The 22,600-nt window shown below is 37.7% G+C and overlaps 1 protein-coding gene across 1 annotated transcript in view; it reads right to left on the bottom strand.

Moving 5' to 3' along the window:
* The window catches only part of DNAH11 (dynein axonemal heavy chain 11), a 228,068-nt gene that overhangs the window by 161,909 nt on the left and 43,559 nt on the right, over positions 1–22,600 (bottom strand). Inside the window, exons 15-27 of the mRNA XM_075827324.1 lie at positions 20,238–20,633; positions 18,266–18,598; positions 12,683–12,937; positions 12,428–12,597; positions 11,137–11,359; positions 9,748–9,864; positions 9,563–9,649; positions 9,210–9,368; positions 7,812–7,895; positions 4,841–4,999; positions 2,683–2,805; positions 2,480–2,602; positions 2,094–2,318 (exon numbers count right to left, since the gene is read on the bottom strand). Coding sequence (XP_075683439.1) covers positions 2,094–2,318; positions 2,480–2,602; positions 2,683–2,805; positions 4,841–4,999; positions 7,812–7,895; positions 9,210–9,368; positions 9,563–9,649; positions 9,748–9,864; positions 11,137–11,359; positions 12,428–12,597; positions 12,683–12,937; positions 18,266–18,598; positions 20,238–20,633 — 2,454 coding nt within the window. The remainder of the gene's footprint in view (positions 1–2,093; positions 2,319–2,479; positions 2,603–2,682; positions 2,806–4,840; positions 5,000–7,811; positions 7,896–9,209; positions 9,369–9,562; positions 9,650–9,747; positions 9,865–11,136; positions 11,360–12,427; positions 12,598–12,682; positions 12,938–18,265; positions 18,599–20,237; positions 20,634–22,600) is intronic.

The following is a 22,600-nucleotide window of genomic DNA, read 5'->3' as shown; positions in this document are numbered from 1 at the left end:
TCTGAAGATAGACAATTATGCCATGTTCATATGTTTATGTGTTATGTTGAATTTAATTCAAAGTTAATTCCATGACAGTAGAGTGCTGCGCACTCATGATGTAACTGTTACGTGAAATGTTTGTAAGAAAATGTGAAAACTGATAATAAAAAGGATATAAAAAAAAAAAAAAAGAAGTTGTAATTTACAGTAGCAATCTAAATTCAAACTGAAATACTATATTTACATTACATGCCTATTTTATTGGGAAGTACTACTCTCAGAAAGGCATATGATAAAGATAAAGGCGGGAGATTTATTAGGACTCGCGTTCCATTCTCCGTCCGTGCGCCACAGAGGAAAATCTATGGGAGCTATGAGCTGGTTCAGATTTGCGCTATAATTTACGCCACCTTTTGGAATAATTTAGAGACAATTTGTCAGGCAAACTCCACCCCCGTTTCCACTAAGCACCGCCCATTTTTCACGTAAGGCTCAAAAGTTGCAATTTTTAGTGCACATTTTCTATGACAGAAAACAGGCATAGAAAAGTTAATAAATACCCCCCCCCCCCATAGGATTTGCTGCAGAACAATTTAACTGCAACTCAAAGTTCCACAGTTGTCACAGTTACAGAAGCAATTTAATAAATTTCCTTTTAAAATGTAATTTAGATTAATTACTAAGGGTAACCTCGCTAGCAGGCTTTTCGGCTCGGTTGTGAAATTGTTTGTTAAGGACTGCTTACAGCTGCGGCTAAAACTAATGTGTACCTGCAAAATCTTGCAGATATTAATGAATAGACCCTTATGGGCGCAGGTAACGAGTAGCTTTACATGCATAAACAAGCGTGCCAGCACGGTTTTCAGCCACATCTCGGCAGGTACAATGCCGCTCCGTGGAAGCGCACAGCATGTGTGCCTTTATAAGCAACAATTGTAGCGATGATTCCTTAATAATTTCAGATGTGCAAGTTCACTAACAAAATATCATCTATCTTGACAGCATTATCTGAACTTGTTCACAAAGATAAAACAATATTACTACTTTTCACTAAATAAGCACAATGCAGAGATTAAATAGTAATATTGGTTTATGCTTGTATCCAATCATAAAACTTCAAATACTTATTTTTACTTAAAGTATACCTCATTTATTTACCTTTTTAAATCCCTTAAAGGGATAGGTGATAAATGTGTGATCGCTGCGGCTCCCACCACTCAGTAACCCACTGATCTCTAACTTGAACACAAAGCCTAGGGTCCTTTCTATGTCCCCAGCGCTGACTGTAGAGGGGTCTTCCAGTCCCCAATCGGGTCACCGAGAAACCAGGTTACCCGATCGAAAAGGGGAGTTTCCTTTCATCATACCATGGTCATAAATTATGGCGATCAAAGGGTTAAATGGCCGGGATCGTAGGTTGTTTTTAGAACAGGGGCTGTCAATAACATTCTTAGAACAGGAGCACACAGTGAGACGCATACTCCCTTCTACTGCAGCGACTCTATAAGATGTCGCTGTAGACTGGGGAGCTGCACCGCCGTCAAACAACAGTGGACAAGGAATAAGGAGATAAAGAACTAGATGGCACACTACAGATGGGGTGGCAGAGTATTGATGACGCAACACCAGCAAGTGGGATTAGGATACCCGCAGGTTTCAAGTAATTGAATGTACATGGTATAATTTATCCCTTTTTAAAAATTCTAAGATTTCACCAAGATGTTGAGTGACCACATAAAGCACAAGGCCATCGGTCTTAGTGACTTCTCATATTCTTAATAATTTACAGTACTGACGTACATTATTCCTTTTATACGCAATTCAGCTACACCGGATCCTCTAAATGTAAAGGTTGGAAAAGCTTCACATAAATCACTGCTTTAACAACATGAACTGCTGCTTCTTTTAAATAGGGGTCAGCCAGCAGAAGCTGAGGTGGGTACTACAGTGCCAGCCATAGTATTAACCCTATTCTGTGCCAGGATTAGTACAAGATAAACGTTACCAGCCAAATGGTGTTTAGATTATTTCAATAAATATGCATTTACTTTTTTGTGTTTAACTTTATCTGTACAAAATATGCTGATTTAGAAAATAACAGAAAGAATTACTTTAAAGTCAGTATCCACTCCATCAAAACGTTTCGCATCTTCTGGTAGCTGGTTTCTGATGTCTTCAGATCCAATAAATATGCTTTCCAGATGAGACCAAGTACGCTGGACTTCCATCCAAATGTAAATCACTGAATCGGCCAGGTTCAGTCTTTTCTGCCAATTGGACACTTGTTCGATAAAATATTCAACATACTTGCTTTGCATAATTGCCTGTAACTGCACCTAAATGATGTACAGAACAAATGATCAAAGATGCAACATATAAAGACAAAAGAAAAAGATTCATACTGTAATTTACTTACATCTCCCGGTAAGTCAAACAGTTCTTCTAAGCCAAATGTATGTTTAGTGGCAGCATTTCTGGCTACAGTTTCTGAACTAACCTGGTTGCTGTCCAAAGTCTCAAAAAGCTGCTCATCGGTTTTGATCAGTGGTGTTCCAGTACGATGATGGTTTTCATAAGAAAACTCCAGAGTAGTCCAGGTCTGGCTTATCTCTGTAAGTATCTAGTATATATAAAGAATATTGTTAATAAACACTTGTTTTTTTGTATTTCCTAGAATAACATTTATTGACTTTGACTTACTTTCTCAGTACCCATTTCTTTCACAGCTTTGTCTACAATGTTCCTGACTTCATCTTCAACCTTATGCAGCTGTAGTGCAAGTAAGTCTGATAGTGTGGTTTTCTCAGTCATTGAAAATTGAACCTAACAGGACAAGAAACATTGTCAAAATATGAAGTATTCAGTAATCAGAAAGGTAAGTAAACAACTGAAACAATACCCAGACATTCAAGAATTTGACTATATGTAGAGCCAGAAAATGTATATTTTAACTTCTTTGTTATATATTGTGTTTATGTATTTTGTTGTTTTCATTTATCTTTTTCATTTGTATGCAGTACATGAAAGAAATCTCCTGTTGCTATATGGAAACTGTAAGATACCGGGAATCTATAGGACGCCCTAATAAGTTAATCTATTGTGACATATGCATCAATTAAAGAGAACTTGTGAGATTTCCTGACATATCTGTTTTAGTAAATTCTTGAATTCACTTTAAAATAGTAATTCTGGAACATCTTTGCTTAGTACTCTGCGTTGTGCCGTTACTCTGTTATTCTTCCTGGAAATGTATGAACAAATTGACAACTTGGCACTACCATTCCCCTTGTCAATGGGGCATGTCCCTACACTCTATGACCCTTTCCAATAAGTGCCGACAGTGTCACACACACTAATGACAAGGGAAATGGTGATGGAAGTTTAATAGTTAATGAGATAGTTACATCATATATGGCATCTACACCATGTTTGCCATTTAAAGAGGCTCTGTCACCAGATTTTCAAACCCCTATCTCGTATTGCAGCAGATCGGCGCTGCAATGTAGATTACAGTAAAGTTTTTTTTTTCAAAAACGAGCATTTTTGGCCAAGTTATGATCTCTCGAGAACAAGCTGTGTGTCTGTGCACTGCCAGAAGCTGGGTGTTAACGAATAGAAGTGGATGATGCTGATTCGTCAGCATCATACACTTCTATTCACAACGCCCAGCTAGTAAAACAAGTAAAAACGCCCAGATGTACACACAATACACGCCCACTTGTACATAACTTTAAACACGCCCAGTTGTACTTAAAGGGAATGTGTTGCCAGAAAAACATGTTTTTTTTTTTTTTAATTAAACATTTAGTGTGTAGGTGATTAAACATTGTTCAAATTTTTTTTATTTTTTTCACGAGTCAGGAAATATTATAAATTAATTCTAATTTATAATATTTCCCATTGCTGGTCACTAGATGGAGCTATTCCCAAAATTGCAGCATTGCAAAATTGGGTAAAAAGCCCTCGCTCTATTGAGCTCTCAGCATCCCCCCCTCCTTTATCCTGGCTAGTGCCGGGATAAACTAGGGGTTTGAACGGTCTAACCTCCTACACTGTGTGTCGCCATTTTTTGAGCTAACACACAGTGTAGTAGGTTTACATACAGTAGTAAACGTACACAAACACGAACATACATTGAAATCTCTTACCTGCTCCTGCCGCCGCGGCTCCCTCCGGCCCGTCCGCTCAGTCTGCTGCCGCTGGTCCAAGTGCACAAGTCCGGAAGCCGCGACCGGAAGTAGTAATCTTACTGTCCGGCCGCGACTTCCGGTCCACAGGAAAATGGCGCCGGACGGCGCCAATTTCAAATTGGACTGTGTGGGAGCGGCGCATGCGCAGTTCCCACACAGACGGCGTACACAGAAGTGGATGGGACGGGAGCCGTTCGCAGTCCCTATGGGACTGTGGCTGCCGTATTCCATGTCTGTATGTGTCGTTAATCGACACATACAGAAATGGAACAAAAAATGGCAGCCCCCATAGGGAAGAAAAAGTGTAAAAATAAGAAAAAGTAAAACACAAACACACAAATAAATATAAACGTTTTTAATAAAGCACTAACATCTTTAACATATGAAAAAAAAATTTTTGATGACACTGTTCCTTTAAGAAAGCCTCATTTGCATAAATATAAAAATGCTCATAACTTGGCCAAAAATGCTCGTTTTTGAAAAAAAAAAACGTTACTGTAATCTACATTGCAGCGCCGATCTGCTGCAATACGAGATAGGGGTTTGAAAATCTGGTGACAGAGCCTCTTTAAGTATCAATTTCTTTGGCTACTGCACTCCATTGTGTACATAAGAAACCTTTCACCATCAACAAATTCTCGTGGTACAGGAAAGGAAAAACAACCGACCTTTGTTGCAATCATTAGTTGGTGCCAATGTCTATCCCTAATTGCTGGGTTTTGTAGATCAGTCACTGCTCGTAAAGATGTGATAAGGTTTTTCACAGCCATATCCAAGCCCACATATGCATTCCAAGAGCGAGCCTGTTTATCTAGGGACAAGAGCTCCTGAAAAAAATATAAAGAAACGTTTATTAGAAAACAAATCATTATTCAAAAAGCTCTAGAACTCTGGCTCAAATGGAGCAAGAATTCTGCGCCACATTCAAAATTTTGAGACACTTTCTGCGATGCGCTCGACAAGGAGGAGTGACTTAGAGGAAAGGGCGTGGTCTAGCAGCAAGGGGACGTGGCTTAAAAGGAAGAGAAAAGTGTCTAACAGGTCTTGCAAGATGCACCAAATTTATCATACAGAGTGCGCCACTTTGATAAATTTGGAGCCTTTTTCGACTGCCTGGTCTAAGTTTATGCTGTCTAAATGTTAGACAGCTGATTATCAATACACCGATTACCAATTCCGAGTAATAAACAGTGGTTTGAACATTCATCTAAATGTCAGGAAACTGGGGATAAAGGTTGTTCAAGTCTAAGCTACAGTACAGACAGGAGGGCATAAAAATAGCCAGGATGTGGGCGAGACACGAAAAGAAGAAAGATGCAGATTGTATACCGGAGGCAGCTAAAATAATGCCTGGAAAGAGTGAAACTGCGGTTGGACACAGGAAGCCGGAAACCTGTCGCCATTACAATTCTTTATCATTTGGATCAGAAGAGGTTTAAAAGTTGTCAAAGCATTTTTGAGTTAAAGAGTAAGTTAAGTTGAACACAGTCACACGCTGCACTGAACAATAGTCCATATACTTTAAACTCTTGGCGCCGCAGCCATTTTTCGGTTTTGCATTTTTGTTTTTCCTCCCGGCCTTCCAAAAGACATACATTTTATATTTTATTATAACTTCTTTATATTTTCCTTATGAGGGCTTGTTTTTTTTGCAGGAAGAGATGTAGTTTTTGATGCCACTATTTCATGTACCATATAATGAACTGGAAAACTGAAAAAAAAACATTCTATGTGTGGGGTGGAATGGGAAAAATACTGTGATTGCTCCATTTATGCGTTTCGCTCTTACTGCGTTCAACGTACATTAAAAGTGACATGTTAACTTTATTCTGCAGGTCGATACGATTACAGCAATACCAAATTGATAAAGTTTCAATTTATGTTTTACCAGTTTTACAAAGGAAAAACAATGCGTTAAAAAAAAAAATAAATATGTGTCACCATATTTTGAGAGCCATAGCCATTTTGGAATACATGCCAATTTTTTCTTACTTTTTATTTTGTTTGATGCTAAAGGAACCAAAAAACAGCAAATTTGGCAGTTTTATTTTAATTTTTTGGTGTTCAGTGTACGGATTAAATAATTATATTAGAATAAATCTGACTTTAACGGACATAGCGATACCAATTATGTAAAAAAAAATGTACACTAGGGGAAAAATGTAAAAAGGTTTTTGTTTTTTTTATGTACAAAAAAAGTGAGTCGATTGAGGACTTAAACAAGCAATCGTTTGATCGCTGGTACCATACACAGCAATACTTATGTATTGCAGTGTATGATACTTTTAACCAGCTTCTATTATTTGTCTCTGGTAGAGCTTTATAAGAGCAGCAAGATGGCAAACCTAGGGACTTTCATTAGGCCCCCAGGCTGCCATGACAACCATTGGAACCACGCAATCGCATCCTGGGGGGAGCCGATGTGCTGACCGAGGGTGCTCTTGACTAAGATGCCGTGGTCACTATTGCAGTGATGGGGTCGGCGTAACATACAGAAGATAGCCGCTAAGGATCGCTATGTTGCCAAGGGGTAATGACTCCTTACACAAAGTTGCAAAAATCAGAGAGCAACTTTTTGTTTCGCGTGAAAACCACCATAAAGTGAAAGTTTAAAGTTTTTCAGCGTCGAAAAATAAAACAAGAAATATATATTTGTAGGGAAATTAGATCAAATTCTCCAGTAATCTATGAGTTTTTCATTTCTCCCTGCTTTACCCTGGTGCAGCCACTGGCACGAGCTATCTAATTTGTATGGCCACGTTAAGGCTCACCCGGGGAAGAGAGGGGTCAGGCATGTTAAATTTCAACATGCCCCATCATTTTGTTTATTGGTCTCTCTATTGAAAATACATGCACTTTTGGCTGAGCCAAGTGTCCATGTGTATGGGGTAGTCAAAAGGAATCGTCAGCTATCTAAAGTGTACAGCCATATTAACCCCTTCACCCGTCCAATCTTAAAACCAATATGTAACATCTGTATCTTCACATCAAAAGATCTACCCACGGGTGTGAATTTGAAGCATGAATAACTTGTACTTAATGGTTGTTGTAACTGGAATTTAAATAAATGAATGGGTGGTCTCTGACTTCTACACATTACAATCTCTGATATAAATTCTGTGAATCAAGCAATATCTCACTTTTTCTCTTATCTGGATCTACATTATATGCTAAGGAATACATACAACTCAAATATTATATACAAGCAAATTCAATCCCACACATTTGGTTTGCAATACACGGCCATTTTAGGGGAAAACCTTAGCTGAGAATATTCAATGCCTGCTTTGTATGTTACCCAAATCCCCATGTTCCTGACACATATCATGCACGAAGATATCTAAAAGTACACTTTCAAAATTATATTTGCTATTGTGATCAATGGGGGAACGGTCTGAGTGGTCAGACTGACAAATCAGACATTGACTGCATATCATAGAATTATTGTTTAATTTCATGCAAACTGCTGGCTGATTTTACGTAAGAAAATTTACTATTTTCAATCTATCACCGAAAAGAAAAAACAAGTTTCTGTAAGTCATTCGTATTCATTTTCAAGCTTAGTATTTTTGAATAGTGTATTGCAGAAAAATATTTTTAAGTAGAGCATTTTATAAAAGGCAACGCTGAGTAACTTGCCTTTGAAAACCTTCTGAGCTCAACATCCATCTGCTCCACATTAATCTGCCTCCACTGAGTTTTAACCCAATCAGCAATACTGCTCTATAAAATAAATATAAGGTAACGTGAATTCAAAAGTGCTAATAAATACATGTATACACATTTATAACTGGAAGGTCCCGCACATACCTTACCTAAACGTAAAGAGGACCTGTCAGCTCTCATGCCTTGTCTGTTTTAGTAAATACTTGAATAGCCCATGAAATAGAAATTCTGCAGAATCTTAGAACTTGTGTTATGTTGTCCCTATGTTATACCTCCTGGAAATGTATAAATAGACAACTGGGTGTCTCTCTACACACTCAGACATTACCCAATGAGTGCGGACAGTGTAGGGACACACCCTATTAACAAGGGGAAAAGTGACGCACAATTGTTAATTATTCATACATTTCCAGGAAAAATAAAAGAGGAACAGAACAATGAAGAGTTTTAAAAATGCTCCAGGATTGTTATGTTATGGGAAATGCAAGTATTTACTAAAACAGACAAATCAGAAGAACATCAGGTCCTATTTCATATAAGCTGCTACTAGTAACTGTACATCTATCGTATGTGTTAGTTAGTACTAAATCAGGATTTTCCGCTTGCCATATAGAATAAGGAACCAATAAAAATCAAATGTGAATAATAATAATAATAATAATAAAATGATAATTTCATGGATGTACATCTGAAATACAATATGCCTATTTATAATAATAATAAATATTATAACTTTTAAGGGCCTGTTCACATCACCGTTCGCTTTCCGTTCCGGGGTTCCATCGGAGGTTTCCGTCGGGTGAACCCCGCAACGGAAAGTGAGACTGAAACCACAGCTTCCGTTTCAGTCACCATTGATCTCAATGGTGACGGAAACATTGCTAATGGTTGCCGTTCGTCACCATTCCGGCAGGTTTCCGGTTTTCAGCCGGAATCAATAGCAGAGTCGACTACGCTATTGATTCAGGCGGAAAACCGGAAACAAGCCGGAATGGTGACGAACTGAAACCATTAGCGATGTTTCCGTCACCAATGAGATCAATGGTGACTGAAACGGAAGCTGTGCTTTCACTTTCACTTTCCGTTGCGGGGTTCACCCGACGGAAACCTCAGACGGAACCCCAGAACGGAAATGAACGGTGATGTGAACAGGCCCTTACTCAAACTTTTTTTTTTGCCATAAACCAAGGAAAATATATATAAAATAGGAGCAGAGAACAGACTACCGATTCTGAAAATCGATGCTTGTTCTGTACCGATGTAAGTTTGTAAATGTGCGAACAATTGCATATACAAGTATAAATTTAGAAATGCCCCTACCCTGGTTGGGAACCATTGCAATGTGCAGAAAATAGAATGAGAAATCCATACCTGAACGTTATATATAATATCCCACAATTCTTTGAGCTGTTTTATTTCCTCACGGCATTTTTTCATCTGCTTATAGTCGGGAACAGCTACTTCAAACAGATCAGCAGATTCATGTATCTGTTTCACTTCTAGCTCTAAGGCACGCAAATCTTGGTTGGCCTGTGGGAGAAAGACAGACATTAAAAAGGATTGACGTTTGTAGAAAAATACATCACCCAACCGGAACTACTTTTATAAAACTGGACCTAAAAGGCCAGAAAATGATTTAAAATTCTCCATTTATGCGTCTTACTGAAAAATCTAAAATGCATCACCCATTTGTGGAATAGTTGTGGACTGCTTATTTTACATACCTTATCCAGAAGAGTATATGGATTTGGGGAACTGTATGAGAATGGAGCGTCCAAGCAAAACATTTCCCTAAAATTATTCTGTTTCATCTGGGAGAAAAAAAACAAAACATAACAATAATGTAATGATTTTGTGAAGTAGGTGGTTTAACTATAAAATTCAAAGTGTCGTCTAGAACTTTACTTACATCAAAAGCAACACATCTTTTCCTGACAACAGAAACCTCTGCTATCTGCAGCGGAGCCAGGTCATGTTTCACAGTAATTGCCGTTTTTTTGGTGTTGTTCCATTTTTCTGGTAGCTCCTACAGGAGGTAATATGAAAGAAGGAGTACAAACAAATATTGAGACTACATGGCTTGGCTTTATTACGCCAGGATCACACACACACACAGTTTTGTTGCAGTTCTTGGCTCAGTTACATTAGCCAAACACAGAAGTGGACACAAAGGAAAGAAGATGCATCAGTCTTTTCTTCATAGTTTTCCTTATTTTTTTATCCACTTGTGACTATTGCTCAAAAAACTGAGCCAAAAACTGCACCAAAAATGGCATCAAAATTGTGTGTGTGATCCTGGCCTTAATGTTTTTAGTTTTTTTTTTGTTCTGCCACAGGAACTATAAATGAGCTAGGAGGAGTTAAAGGCTATGTACACCTTTGAATGGAGATATATATATATAAATAAATAATCAGTGTGTTTTTTGCTTTTAATCACTATTCTATGACTCAAACCAAGCTGATTTAATAATAAAAAAAATCCATTAAAAAAGGTGTACATAGCCTTTAATTGTATGCGTACTATTAATTGTACAGGCTACGCTATTGATTAAAGATAAAGCACCAGGCAAATCAGCAGATTTTACATAAGATTTTTATTTTAAGATCGAGTACTGAGAATAAAAATACTCTCCATACGATCCACCTCTTCATGGAGAACTCAAGCAAGTTGAGAGTAAACAGGAATGTATTGTGTGCATTGTTATAAGTTGTGATTTACACATTTAGCTATATAGGTAACTGCCAATTTAGAAGATCTGTTGGCTATTTATTTACTAATCAAAATATCAATGCAGTATATATCAGCATGTCAACAAAAAGGTGACCTACTTGTATACTCATATATGTATAAGAAAGTACTTGAAGAGCGCTCTCCAAAATCACCTGGCACCATTCAATACGTTATTCTAAATATTGTACCTCGTAGAATTCACTGGCTATAAAAGTTTCACTAGGGATTTCTGTTCTGAACTCTGTTTCTCTAGTCAAGTCTCCCAATACTAAAAAGTTACATATTTTAAGTAAATTAAGAATCTCAGCAAATTTTTCAGAACAGAAAGCAGTGACTGGGTAATAAACCGTAAGTGCACTTTACAATCGTTTTTTGTATGTGAATTCAGCCCTATTGCTATTTACAAAGGCTATACAAAGGTTCTAATGAGAAAGTTCTCTGGCTGCCGTCCATAAGTGGTGCTTCAATTCATTTTTTTAAATTTTTGTCACAAATTTTTGTAATTTTTGACATTAGGGCATATAATCCCACCTACATGTGTTGATAATGCACCCGTAGAAGAGTTACCTCCAGCTGTGTGTAAATCTGATCAGGCAGTTTCTGCCCATAACTTTCTAACAAGGCAATGGTCTGTTTGATAGGTTCAAAAAGCTCATCAGTTGCTGCCTGTCTGTCTCTCACAGCCAGAATGTGCTCCATGACGCCAACAAGTGCACTATAATCTCCTTCTGGAACTTTCTGCTGCAGACCAGCATCTGTCACCTTAATAAATTCTTCTAGGTCAGACAAACTAAAAAAAAAAAAATACAAAACAGGTTAATACGTCAGTGTATAAAAGGAAAGAAGAACCATTTAAGGCTCTATTTACATTGGCGTTTTTTCCCGTTCCATTCGAGTTATTTCTTAAACAAGAATAGCATAGGCTGCATTGCTTTTCTTGCTATCAAAAATAATGAAACCCAAATGAACCCCAATAGCAGTCTTTGGCATACATCAGTTTTCGGGATCTGTTTCAAAATGGGTCTGCCAGAGCGGTCATGGGTCCATTAAAAACCAAACCTATCACACTAATACGAACAATGCCCAATTTACATTGTACCAATAAAAATCTTAAAGGAAAGATTTTCTAGAATGAAAATATTTAAATAATTTTGGACCATATTATTGCAGGAAAGTATAGGTAACATACCTGGTCCTTTACTTTACAATGTTGCTCATGTGGTTTGTGCCTTACCCAGTCCCCTCTTCGTGTATGTAAAATGGCCATCAGCACCTCAGACTACTCTATGCACAATGAGACATGCCCCACTTGCTTCTTGGAGCGCTGGTTCATCCGAGAACAGGGGGGCATGTCTCAGACTACTGAAGTACATTGTGAATAAAACAGTCTGAAGAGTTGCGGCAGCAACATTGGAAAGAAGGGAAGCAGGTACTTTAACTATACATTCTGATTGTTCAGGCACATTTGAACTATGAACCGGAGGGTCGCTTAAATTAAGTAAAAATTACATCTGCAACCATAAAATATTACAATACTTATTATTACAAAGATTGCATAAAATTCTTGTTTTAATAGTGTTTCTGTTTGTCTTTCCAAGCACTACTTGTAAAACCGCTTGTAAAACCACAACCTTGGCTTTTCATGCAATACAGTTGCAGTATACAGCATATTATGGAGACAGACCCGTCTTAAAAAGTCTAGAAACCTGATAATTCAACATCACAAGGATTGTTCCCAAGGATTTGCAAGTCCTCTTACATGTTGATTTCAATTACAATACTGTGAGCATTTTTTCCTTAGAAAAAAACAACATAAATGGTCTCACCAAAAATATCCAGCAATGCAGCAACAGCTCACCTGTCGACAACAAATCTGAGAAGATGCTGTTTAAACATCCAGCTCCACTTCCTTATAATCACAAGAACGCTCATTTTAAAGGGCTTTAAATCCAGCCTGAACCAACTTTCAAAGACCATGGTATCCTCAGAAGAAAACATCTGAGTATAAAGGTTTTCATAGAAGTCAATCTAGGAAGCAAAAAACATTATTTTAAATGTTCCCTGATTTTTACAATAACTGGTGCATGAATTAGACACTGATCATGCTTCTTACCTGCTCTTTAAACTTATCAATGGAGGGTGGATTCTCTGGAACCACATCATCAACATGAGCCTCAATTTCTTCTGATGTTAACACATGACCGTACAGAAGAAATTGTCTCATGAACTCTGACCGGTCATCCGTCCACAGGTAGGCATAGGAATCGTACGTGCTTCTGAAATCTAAGACGTTGCCAATAACAATTGTAATCTTGTCCATAAGTCCTTGTCGGATTTCTGAAAGGTCACTCATTTCATCTAGGTCATTCTGTGACACATAAAAAGACCAAAACATCAACAAGGTTAACAGTGATTTCCAATGCTGAATTAAAATGTGTACATGTACGGTCTGGAGATATTCCAGTGATGATCACAGGTACAGTCTTTTCTTTAACCCTTCTCTGCTAAGGATGTATCTCATATGTCCTGGCAGGAAAACACTTCAGTAGCCAAGGACGTATCTTGCAACAAATGGACCTTGGTCAAGACTAGTTAGCGGCTAGATAATCTTGGCCTTAGAAAAAGCGTAAAATCGCGGCTCTAACCATGATCTAACCTGAGCTACAGCAGGCTGAATTTGGAGCTGCATAGGTATGCAGCTCTCATTTCAGCCCATGTGAAAGGGCAAAGGGGGGCCAGCAGGAAAGGTGCTAACATAGTGCAGGGAGAGCAGGGGGATCTGTGATACTCTTTCTGTCCCTGTTTGGCTTTAGATGACCCCCAGGAGTAGGGATAACATGACCTATTCTTTATGTTATCACTCCCCTTATCAACCAGAGAGCATATTTGCTCTCTAATTGTCACATAAATGCGGATATTTAAAAGGAGTGAGAAGATGGGTAGTTGTTCATTTAATCACGCCTTTGTGCCTAATTAGGCCGATTATTGAATGCATGACCTGGTCATTTACCAGTATTAGGATTGTGGAGTCAATTAAGTCGCACCAAAGCACTTGCACCACACACACACACATCAATAAAATGTATCAATCTTACACTGTCCTTATCCTGTCCGTAAACTATTTTTAGCGTAAAATCCTATGACCATTACACACTACAGTCATATCGATAATGATTATCGCTATGTATAATATATATTTGACTGATGGAACATATTTCTGTCAGAAATGACATTTTCATCCTCAGAATGTCACCACAAACTATTGTTTCCAACTGATTCCACAAAAAAAAAAAGCAACAGTAATAGTTCAGGCATAAAATTAGGCCTAGAGACTTGTGATGATCGATTAGGACTAGAATTGTTATAGGGGGATGGGAAATTAAATACATATATATTTCACAATTCAGATTCTGCGTGTATTCCTGCGTTTTTCTTTTTTTGTTTTTTTACACACTCAATGGTTGTAGTATGTATGGACGCCTCACATCTTACGTTTTTGCATAATTGGTCTACTTGTGTAAGCTTTTTTGTTGCAAATTAAAATTTTTGTGCAACTTCTGCACAAAATAATCACTGTCAAACAAAGTTACATGAAGGTGCTTGTGCATATAAATGTTTAGGTTGTCTATTTATACATGACATGCTATGTGCAGTCTAAAAAAAAGTGGATTTTGGTAGCATAGTAGCGGTTTTTCATATTTAGTCACATTTGTGGATGAAGGCCAAATGTTGCATGGCCTCTGTTTCAGTGTCTTTGAGAGCTCAAGTTCTTGTTGATGTACATGCTTGTGGTATAAACAAAACTTTACACACCTTAATCTATTATTTTTACATTTGTTTTTTGGATGCGAGTTTTTAGGTGCAAATGTAAGATTTAATACTTTTTTTTAAATGATCTATTTATCACAAAAAGTTACATGAAAGGCGGTCATGGATGTAAAAAGCAAGTTACAAGAACTCCAATAGTCAGGTGGTCTGCTTACAGGAAATATATATAGTGTGGGGGTGCACTACATTTTCCAGGTGTATAATCTTTGTTTTTTATACATGTTACTTTTTTTAAATTCCAGCTTTAAACCAGGATTTTTGTTCTCTTCAGTTCTGGTGATTTTCTGAAGATGTTTTCATGTAGACATAGACATAAGCGATATGTATGAACTCTGTACATTTTGAAGTTTCATTTTTAGGAGGGGTCTAATGTTTACCAAAAAAAAACCCTGTGTGTGTATAAAGCATTAAGTGACATTTTTACAATGTGCTAAGTGTCTAATTTAAAAAAAATAATATATGGGTATGGGTCATTAGTATAAATATTTTATTTTATAATTCAGGTTTTATTTGTAGATGTCAAAAGAGTAAAAATAGTCCTAGCTATTAGAGGTGCAAAATGTCCAGAAACCTTTGGCAACAACAGGGTTAAATTTCCTGCCGCAAACCCACTGAAGAATACTGGTTAGTATCTCCCCAAGCCTCATATGGCTGCCTATAGTAAACTATTATTAAAGTAAAGTATTTTTTCGAATATCACGACTGCTCATAGCAAGTGTAGATTTTTCTTTCTTTCTTTAGGACTGCCATGTGCCTTTTAACCCGTTGCCGTAGAATCACGTACATGCACGGCATAGTGCATTCCGCTGTGCATGTACGTGAGCGAGATTGTGCAGGTACAGAAACTGTGCCCGCAGGATCGGCACAGGAGCCCGGCTGTGACTGACAGCCATGCGCCTGCTACAACGGCTAGGATTGGAGAAACCTCCAATCCCGGCCCTTTAACAACTTTAATGCCGCTGTCAATAGCGACCGCGACATTTTAGTTGTTTGACAGAGGAAGGGCAATCCCTCTGTCACCGATCAGCGGCCCGCGAGTGCAATCGCCGACGGTTTGCCATGGCAGCCGGAGGCCTAAAAAAAGGTCCCTAGGCCTGCCCTGGCTGTATGCCTATTAAGCTGTGCCAGAGGCTTGGCCTAATAGATTGCCTTTCAGTTTTACACTGACCGGCAATAATGCTTTGGTATACTAAGTATACCAAAGCATCATATAAGTGATCAGACGACCGTATGGTAAAATCCCCTAGTGGGACTCATAATTTTATTTATTTTTTTAAAACAGTTAAATAAAAGTTTATTAAAATTTAAAAAAAAAAGATTACAGTAAAAGTTAAAAAATAAAACCAATTTTTTTCCATAAAAAGTGGTTTTACTTACTAGAAGTGCAAAAAAAACAACCCACACACATATGGTATCGCCGCGATCGTAACGACCCAAGTAATTGAGTTAAGTTACTAAACTGCCGGGTGAACACGGTACAAAAAAAAAAAAACACACAAAAAACTGCGAAAATTCTTTTTTTTCCATTCCCCCCCACAAAAAAAATTAAATAAAAGTTAATCAATAAGTCCCATGTACCCTAAAATGACACCAATGAAAACTACATCTCGTCCCGCAAAAAACAAGTCCTCATATGGGGACATCAATTTTTTTTATTTAGATGTGTTTTAATTGTGCAAAAATAGTAAAACATAAAAAAAACTATACATAATTGGTATCTCCATAATCGTTCTACCCCTTAGAATAGAGTTAACATGTTATTTACACTGCATAGCAAATGGTGTAAATTTAAAACGCGAAAAACAATGCTGGAATAGTGTTTTGTTTTTTTTTCAATTCCTTCCATTATAAAAATTAATAAAAGATAAGCAATATCATATATACACCCAACAATTGTGCAATTGAAAAATACAACACGCAAAAAACAAGCCCTCATATGGCTATATCAACATAAAAATAAAAAAAAGTTATGACTCTTGGAAGGCGGGGAGGAAAAAACGGAAAAGAATGCTTGGACCTTAAAGAGGCTCTGTCACCAGATTATAAATGCCCTATCTCCTACATAATCTGATAGGCGCTGTAATGTAGATAACAGTGGTTTTTATTTTGAAAAATTATCATTTTTGACCAAGTTATGAACAATTTTAGATTTATGCGAATTCGTTTAATAGACAACTGGGCGTTGTAAAGAGAACTGTATGTCGCTGACCAGTCAGCATCATACACTTCTCATTGTTCCAGCGTAATTGTGCAGTGAAAGAAGCTGGGCTGGAACAATGAGAAGTGTATGACGCTGATTGGTCACTGATTGGTCAGCGTCATACACTTCTCTGTACAACGCCCAGTTGGTAAAAATTCAAAACATGCCCAGTTGTCCATTAAGCAACTAATTAGCATAAATATAAAATTGTGCATAACTTGGTCAAAAATTATAGTGCAAAATAAAAACCACTGTTACCTACACTACAGCACCATCAGATTATGTAGGAGATAGGGCACTTATAATCTGGTGACAGAGCCTCTTTAAGCCTGAAATAGACCTGGTCCTTAAGGCATCATGCACACGACCGTAGCCATGTGCACGGCCGTGATTTTCGGGTCGGCCGGCAGCGGACGGTCACCCGCGAGCCTCCTGCAAATCGCGGGCCGTGCACATGGCCCCGGCCATTATTTGCAATGAGCCCGGACTCCAGAACACGGCCGTAATAAGACATGTCCGTTCTTTCTGCGGTGCGGGCTCCCGGGCCATGCACGGACCGTAAAAACTACGGTCGTGTGCATGGCCCCATAGAAATGAATGGGGCCGCAATTCTCCCATGGATTTTCGGAGGAATTGCGGCCACAAAAGCACGTTCGTGTGCATGGGGCCTAAGGGGTTAATAAGTTTGGCTCATTTCACTCCTAAGTAGTTCAGTTTAAGATTGGCGTATGAAACTACAGTCTTCATAAACCTCCCCCTTAGTTTAGATTCCCTTTAAATTCTGTTTTCTGCCTTTACAAGGACTTAAGTTATGTGCCAACCTGACTATGTTTGTTATTTTTCTTAAGAAGGAAAAATTTGCAAGAATGTGACAAGTACGGTAACAGGATGAAAAAAAACAAAAAAACTTGCATTTGTTTATAAAACAAAATTCCATTAGTCTGGCACTTGTCATGTTCTAAATTATGGGATGTTCGTATCAGTGTATACAAAACTTGACTTTTATGGTAGTTATCCACCAGCAAGGCAGCCCAATGTAAAATACAAATCTAAAATCTCTATTTTCACATTTTTATTTGTTTGTGCTGGATATCTGAATTTCTGGACAGATGCACGCCAGAATGTATCGTACATGAAAAGGTCTCTAATCCAGCGTCAAGCTCGGTAGGAGGAATCCAATGTGAGGGAGGGGAATGAGTGTGCAGCATGTGTACACAGTGAAGATCTCTGCGCATGTCTGGCCTAACTTCATGCTGATTGTTATGTCATCAGCAATATCAAAAGATTTCCTGTGTGTTATGCTTCGCTGCCCAGTAAGATGCATTGGCAAACGGATTCACTAGGTTTGGACTATTGGCAAGTTTATGAGAAAGTTAGGTGAATCGATAATCTCATTGTATTCTATGGACCAGTGAATCATCAAATCATAAAGCTCCATTTTGCCATTCAAGTTCTGTATAGAAACTGCTTCTCCCCCCACAGCTGGTTCTCTTCAGAGAAGTAAGAAATCTCACAGTGCATTCATAATCTCACGAGATTTGGACCTCACTCTGCTGAAATGAGGAAGTAGGACATTGTCCCTGTAATACTGAGGGATATCCTTGGTTTAGCTAACAATATATGTTACAAAAAAGTCAGATTTATTATATTGTTTCTTTCTGGGTTTACCTGGTAATTGTCTTCACCAAAATGTTTTGCAACTCTCTTTACGTGCCCTGATACTTTAAAAATGTCACCTAGAAGCTCTTCCATTAGGTCATAGAGACCGTCCCCATCTTCTTTCTGTAAAGAGGGCTTGAATACAATTTCATTACCACTCAGACACATTTGTGCCTCAAATAAAGGAGCTGGCTTTAATCTATCATTTGTGTTGTCTGCGAAGAACTCCAAAAAATGAAAAATAGTATTATACAGTCCATCTGTCACAATGTCATCCATGTACTCCATATAGATTTTCCAAGCATCTACATCTGGAACAGCCTTCAAGAGTTTCATGTTTTCCTGTGGAAACAAAAAATGATTTGACATATGAGTATTCCTCTAGCTCCAATTTTACAGTTTTACCAGTATCTATTCTGTAGAATATCAGACAAAATCTGATTGTAAAATGCTTGAGGTGAATGCCCACCTTTTAACATCGTGTCATTTTTAGGTCCAACATACTGCGCTGATTTCTGAAAGGGGTTATTCGGCTTCTGAACATTTTTTTGCAATGACTGCAAATGTGATAAAGAAAAGAAGCAGTACTTACCCATACTTTCTGCTGGCGATCGTGCCGACTGTTATTTTTTACATGCAGGAAGCATGTTACCCCTCCAGCCAATCAGGAGCTCAGTGCTGATGAATCGTATTTCTGGCATAATGCCATAAATACAACACATGGCCGCATAGCCCTTTAAATGGGTGCAGCGATCACATTCTACTGTACGTACATGTAAACAATCACCAAGTGTGTCACCAAAGCGTCAGTGCTAGATTGCTGGGGGAAAGGATAGGCAGGTACTGCTTCTTTTCTTAATTTATCTAATTTGACGCAATTGCAAAAAAAAATTCAGATCACAGATAACCCCTTTGAAAGTGGTTAGAGCTCAATTTTTCTAATGCACAGCTCCAAATCCCCTACATAGCCATAGAGCTAAAAGATAAAAGTTCTGTCGCCTCTAGGGAGATCTTGAGTTTTGTTGAACACTGTTTTACTATTGAGTTTAATGTATGAACAGTATGCAGTAACCAACGAATTTCCCCCTAGAGGTGGCAGTTTATCATTTAACTCTATGACTATGTAGTGGACAGATTTTATATATTAAAATATATATCTTTATAACAGTTGGAGCTATCTATCTATATATATATATATATATATATATATATATATATATATATAGATAGATAGCTCCAACTGTTATAAAGCTATATGAACAAATTAATCTATTCAATTTGGACCCATCAAAGATGAAAAAAAATAAATGCTGTTCAAGGGTTGATATTCAATGTAACGTTAGGTTGATCATTAACATTATGCATTAGACCAAAGAGTGTACCTATGTATGTTACCGAATTCCATTTTGAAGACTGCCAATCAAAATACTTTTACGTTTCTAACTTGACTAAATGTATATATATTTACTTTTCTTTTAGCCAAATTAACTATGGCTTGTACGTTATCCTTGAAAACACATCTAGCACGTTGCATTAGCATCTTCAAGCCTCATGCACACGACCGTAGCCGTGTGCACGGCCGTGATTTTCGGGTCGGGCGGCTGCGGACTGTCAGCGGACTGTCAGCCGCGGGCCGCCCGCAAATCGTACGACATGCACATGGCCGCCGTCATTGTTTTCAATGAGCCCGGACCGCAGAAGATGTCCGTAATAGGACATGCCCGTTCTTTCTGCGGTGCGGGTTCCCGGGCCATGCATGGACCGTAAAAACTACGGTCGTGTGCATGGCCCCATAGAAAAGAATGGGGCCGCAATTCTCGCGTGGATTTTCAGGGGAATTGCGGCCGCAAAAACACGTTCGTGTGCATGGGGCCTAAAAGTATATTCACGTTCATTTGATAGTTTGAACCAAATGAGGTTTCCCGCAAAGTGTATAGGAAATTGGTCAATTTAGCTATTATAAAATTTTAAAAAAAAGTACCTCAGCAAGACTGCGCAGTTTATAGCCATCTTCTTGGATTGATTTATACTTTTTACTTAATCTTTCATTTTTATCTTCAAGATTGATCAGGGATTCTTTTTTGTTGTCTTTCCGTGAAAACAATGCCTGTTCAGCCCATGAATTCATAATCTGCTGCATTGTTGTTATGTTGTCTTTAGATTTCTGTAATCTCCTCTCTAAATCATAGACAACAGACTTGACTTGAACAATGTAATCCCAGCAGTCCCCACTGTTCCATGTGTAACGTTCCTCAGCATCGCTTAGCTGTTCATTGATAGCCGCCATGTCATCCTTAATCAAGGGGTATTCTACTTCCAGAACGGTATTCTTCACTGTATTGTACCAATGGACCACAAGTTCCAAGCTTCCAATATACTTTCAGAGAATAAAAATAAATATTTAACAGAATAATCAGATTTTCTGTAACAGACAACCATCAAGTAGTCAAAACCATCTATAAGCACACTGTACACATTGAACATTTGTAGCTCTAACAATAAAATTATTTGTACATCTTTTATCCATGAAAACCAATCATCCTCTATCCTAACATGCAATTACATCTTCTAGTCATTGCTGCAGTGTGGGGAGATACAAGTTACACCCCATTAAATTTAAATGTCATATTGCTCTAATTAGTTATATTCTTGTTTTTTGGGTTTTGTTTTTACAGTGTTGCAGTATAAATAACATGATACATTTATTCCTTGGTTAGATACGATAACGATCCAAAATGTATATAATTTTTGTTATGTTTAACTACTTTAACACAATAAAATACTTGTTTTAAAAAAGTATTTGTTTTGGTCTCCCTGCAGTCTGAAAAGCCATAACATTTTTATTTTTCCTTTAACATAGCCTTTTGAGAGATTGCATTTTGTGGGATGAGCTGAAGTTTTTGTTATTATTATTATTATTTTCTGTATTATTTTGGGATACATATGACTTTTTGATCAATTTTTATTCAGTTTTTTGGAAGGCGGGATGAACAAAATACAACAATGCTAGGATATTTTTTTTATTCTTTTTAATATATTTTTTTTTACAGCATACACTGTGCGGAATGAATAACATTTTATTTTTATAGTACGGGTCATTAAGGCTGCGGCAACACCAAATATGTGTCTTTATTTTTTTCCATTATAGTATAAGTATTTTGCAAGGCAAAACAGTGTTTAGCTTGTGACTTTTTTTTTTCATATAAACTCTATTGATCTTTTTTTCCCCCTATTTTTTGTCCCTTTAAGGGACATTCGATCTTCTGAACGCTTCAACAATACATTGCAATACTTCTGTGCTGATGGGCTTACAAAGGGAGACCCCTTCCTCTGTCAGACCACTTAGGTGCCGCATGTTTAAATGACCGTGTCATCTAAGGAATTAAATGTCCAGTATTGGAGTTATCTCCAATCCCACCTGTATAATAAAGCTGGCACCTGCAAGTGATGGAGCAGGACCAGCTCTTGTGCTCACCATGATGTAAGAGTATGTCACAGGGCGGGAAAATGTATAAGCAGTTTTCTCTTCAAGACATCCCTTCTTTGTAATGGAGTCAACCCAGCAATATGTTAATCGACATTGGTCCGACTTCTGAAACCCCTGGTGATCAGCTGCAATTACCAGGGGCACCTGTGGCCAGCCACACATTTTCCCTGCAGTGGCCAATACATGGTTGCCATTGGTGGCTCTCCAAATTGTAGCTCATAGAGGGGTGTCGCGAGAGAGGGGGTATACCTTCTATGATGTCTATATGTCCTAATAGGGCATAACGCAGTGCGAACGCAGTAGCCGCTAGATGTTTTCCTACCTTGACTAAATTGAAAACTTTAGATTGTAACAACTGTTGCAAAAATGTTGGTGGTCTACTAATAATATAAACACATTGTAAATAAATATCCAAAGCATCTATTAGTCTCTGTACTTTTCTAGTAAATTTTTTAGCACACTGCTTTCAAATTAAAATAGATAACTAAAAATATGCAATGTCACAATTGATGTAAAACTCTAATGGATTATAATGTAAAACATCATACATACACCGTGCTACGTAAAATAGTTTTCCCTTTTTCTTCCCTTCTTCCTGGATGCATGAAGGTTTGTGTGAATGGTATTAAAATGTTGCAACATATCTGTGTGGTAATTCACTTGGTATTAAGTTAAAAAAAAGATTGTTACTGCTTTAGCTTGAGATGTTGTATCTATTAATAAAATGGTGTTGTCCACTTTCAGCAAATTAATGTTATATTTTGTATAATTAAAAGTCATACAATTTTACAGTATATTTTCTGTTTTAATTCCGCACGGTTTTCAAGATCTCTGCTTGTTATTCAGTAGGAAAATTC

This window comes from Rhinoderma darwinii, chromosome 5 (assembly GCF_050947455.1).
Source record: "Rhinoderma darwinii isolate aRhiDar2 chromosome 5, aRhiDar2.hap1, whole genome shotgun sequence".
In the NCBI taxonomy this organism is placed as follows: domain Eukaryota; kingdom Metazoa; phylum Chordata; class Amphibia; order Anura; family Rhinodermatidae; genus Rhinoderma; species Rhinoderma darwinii.
This window is presented reverse-complemented; position numbering and strand designations above follow the sequence as displayed.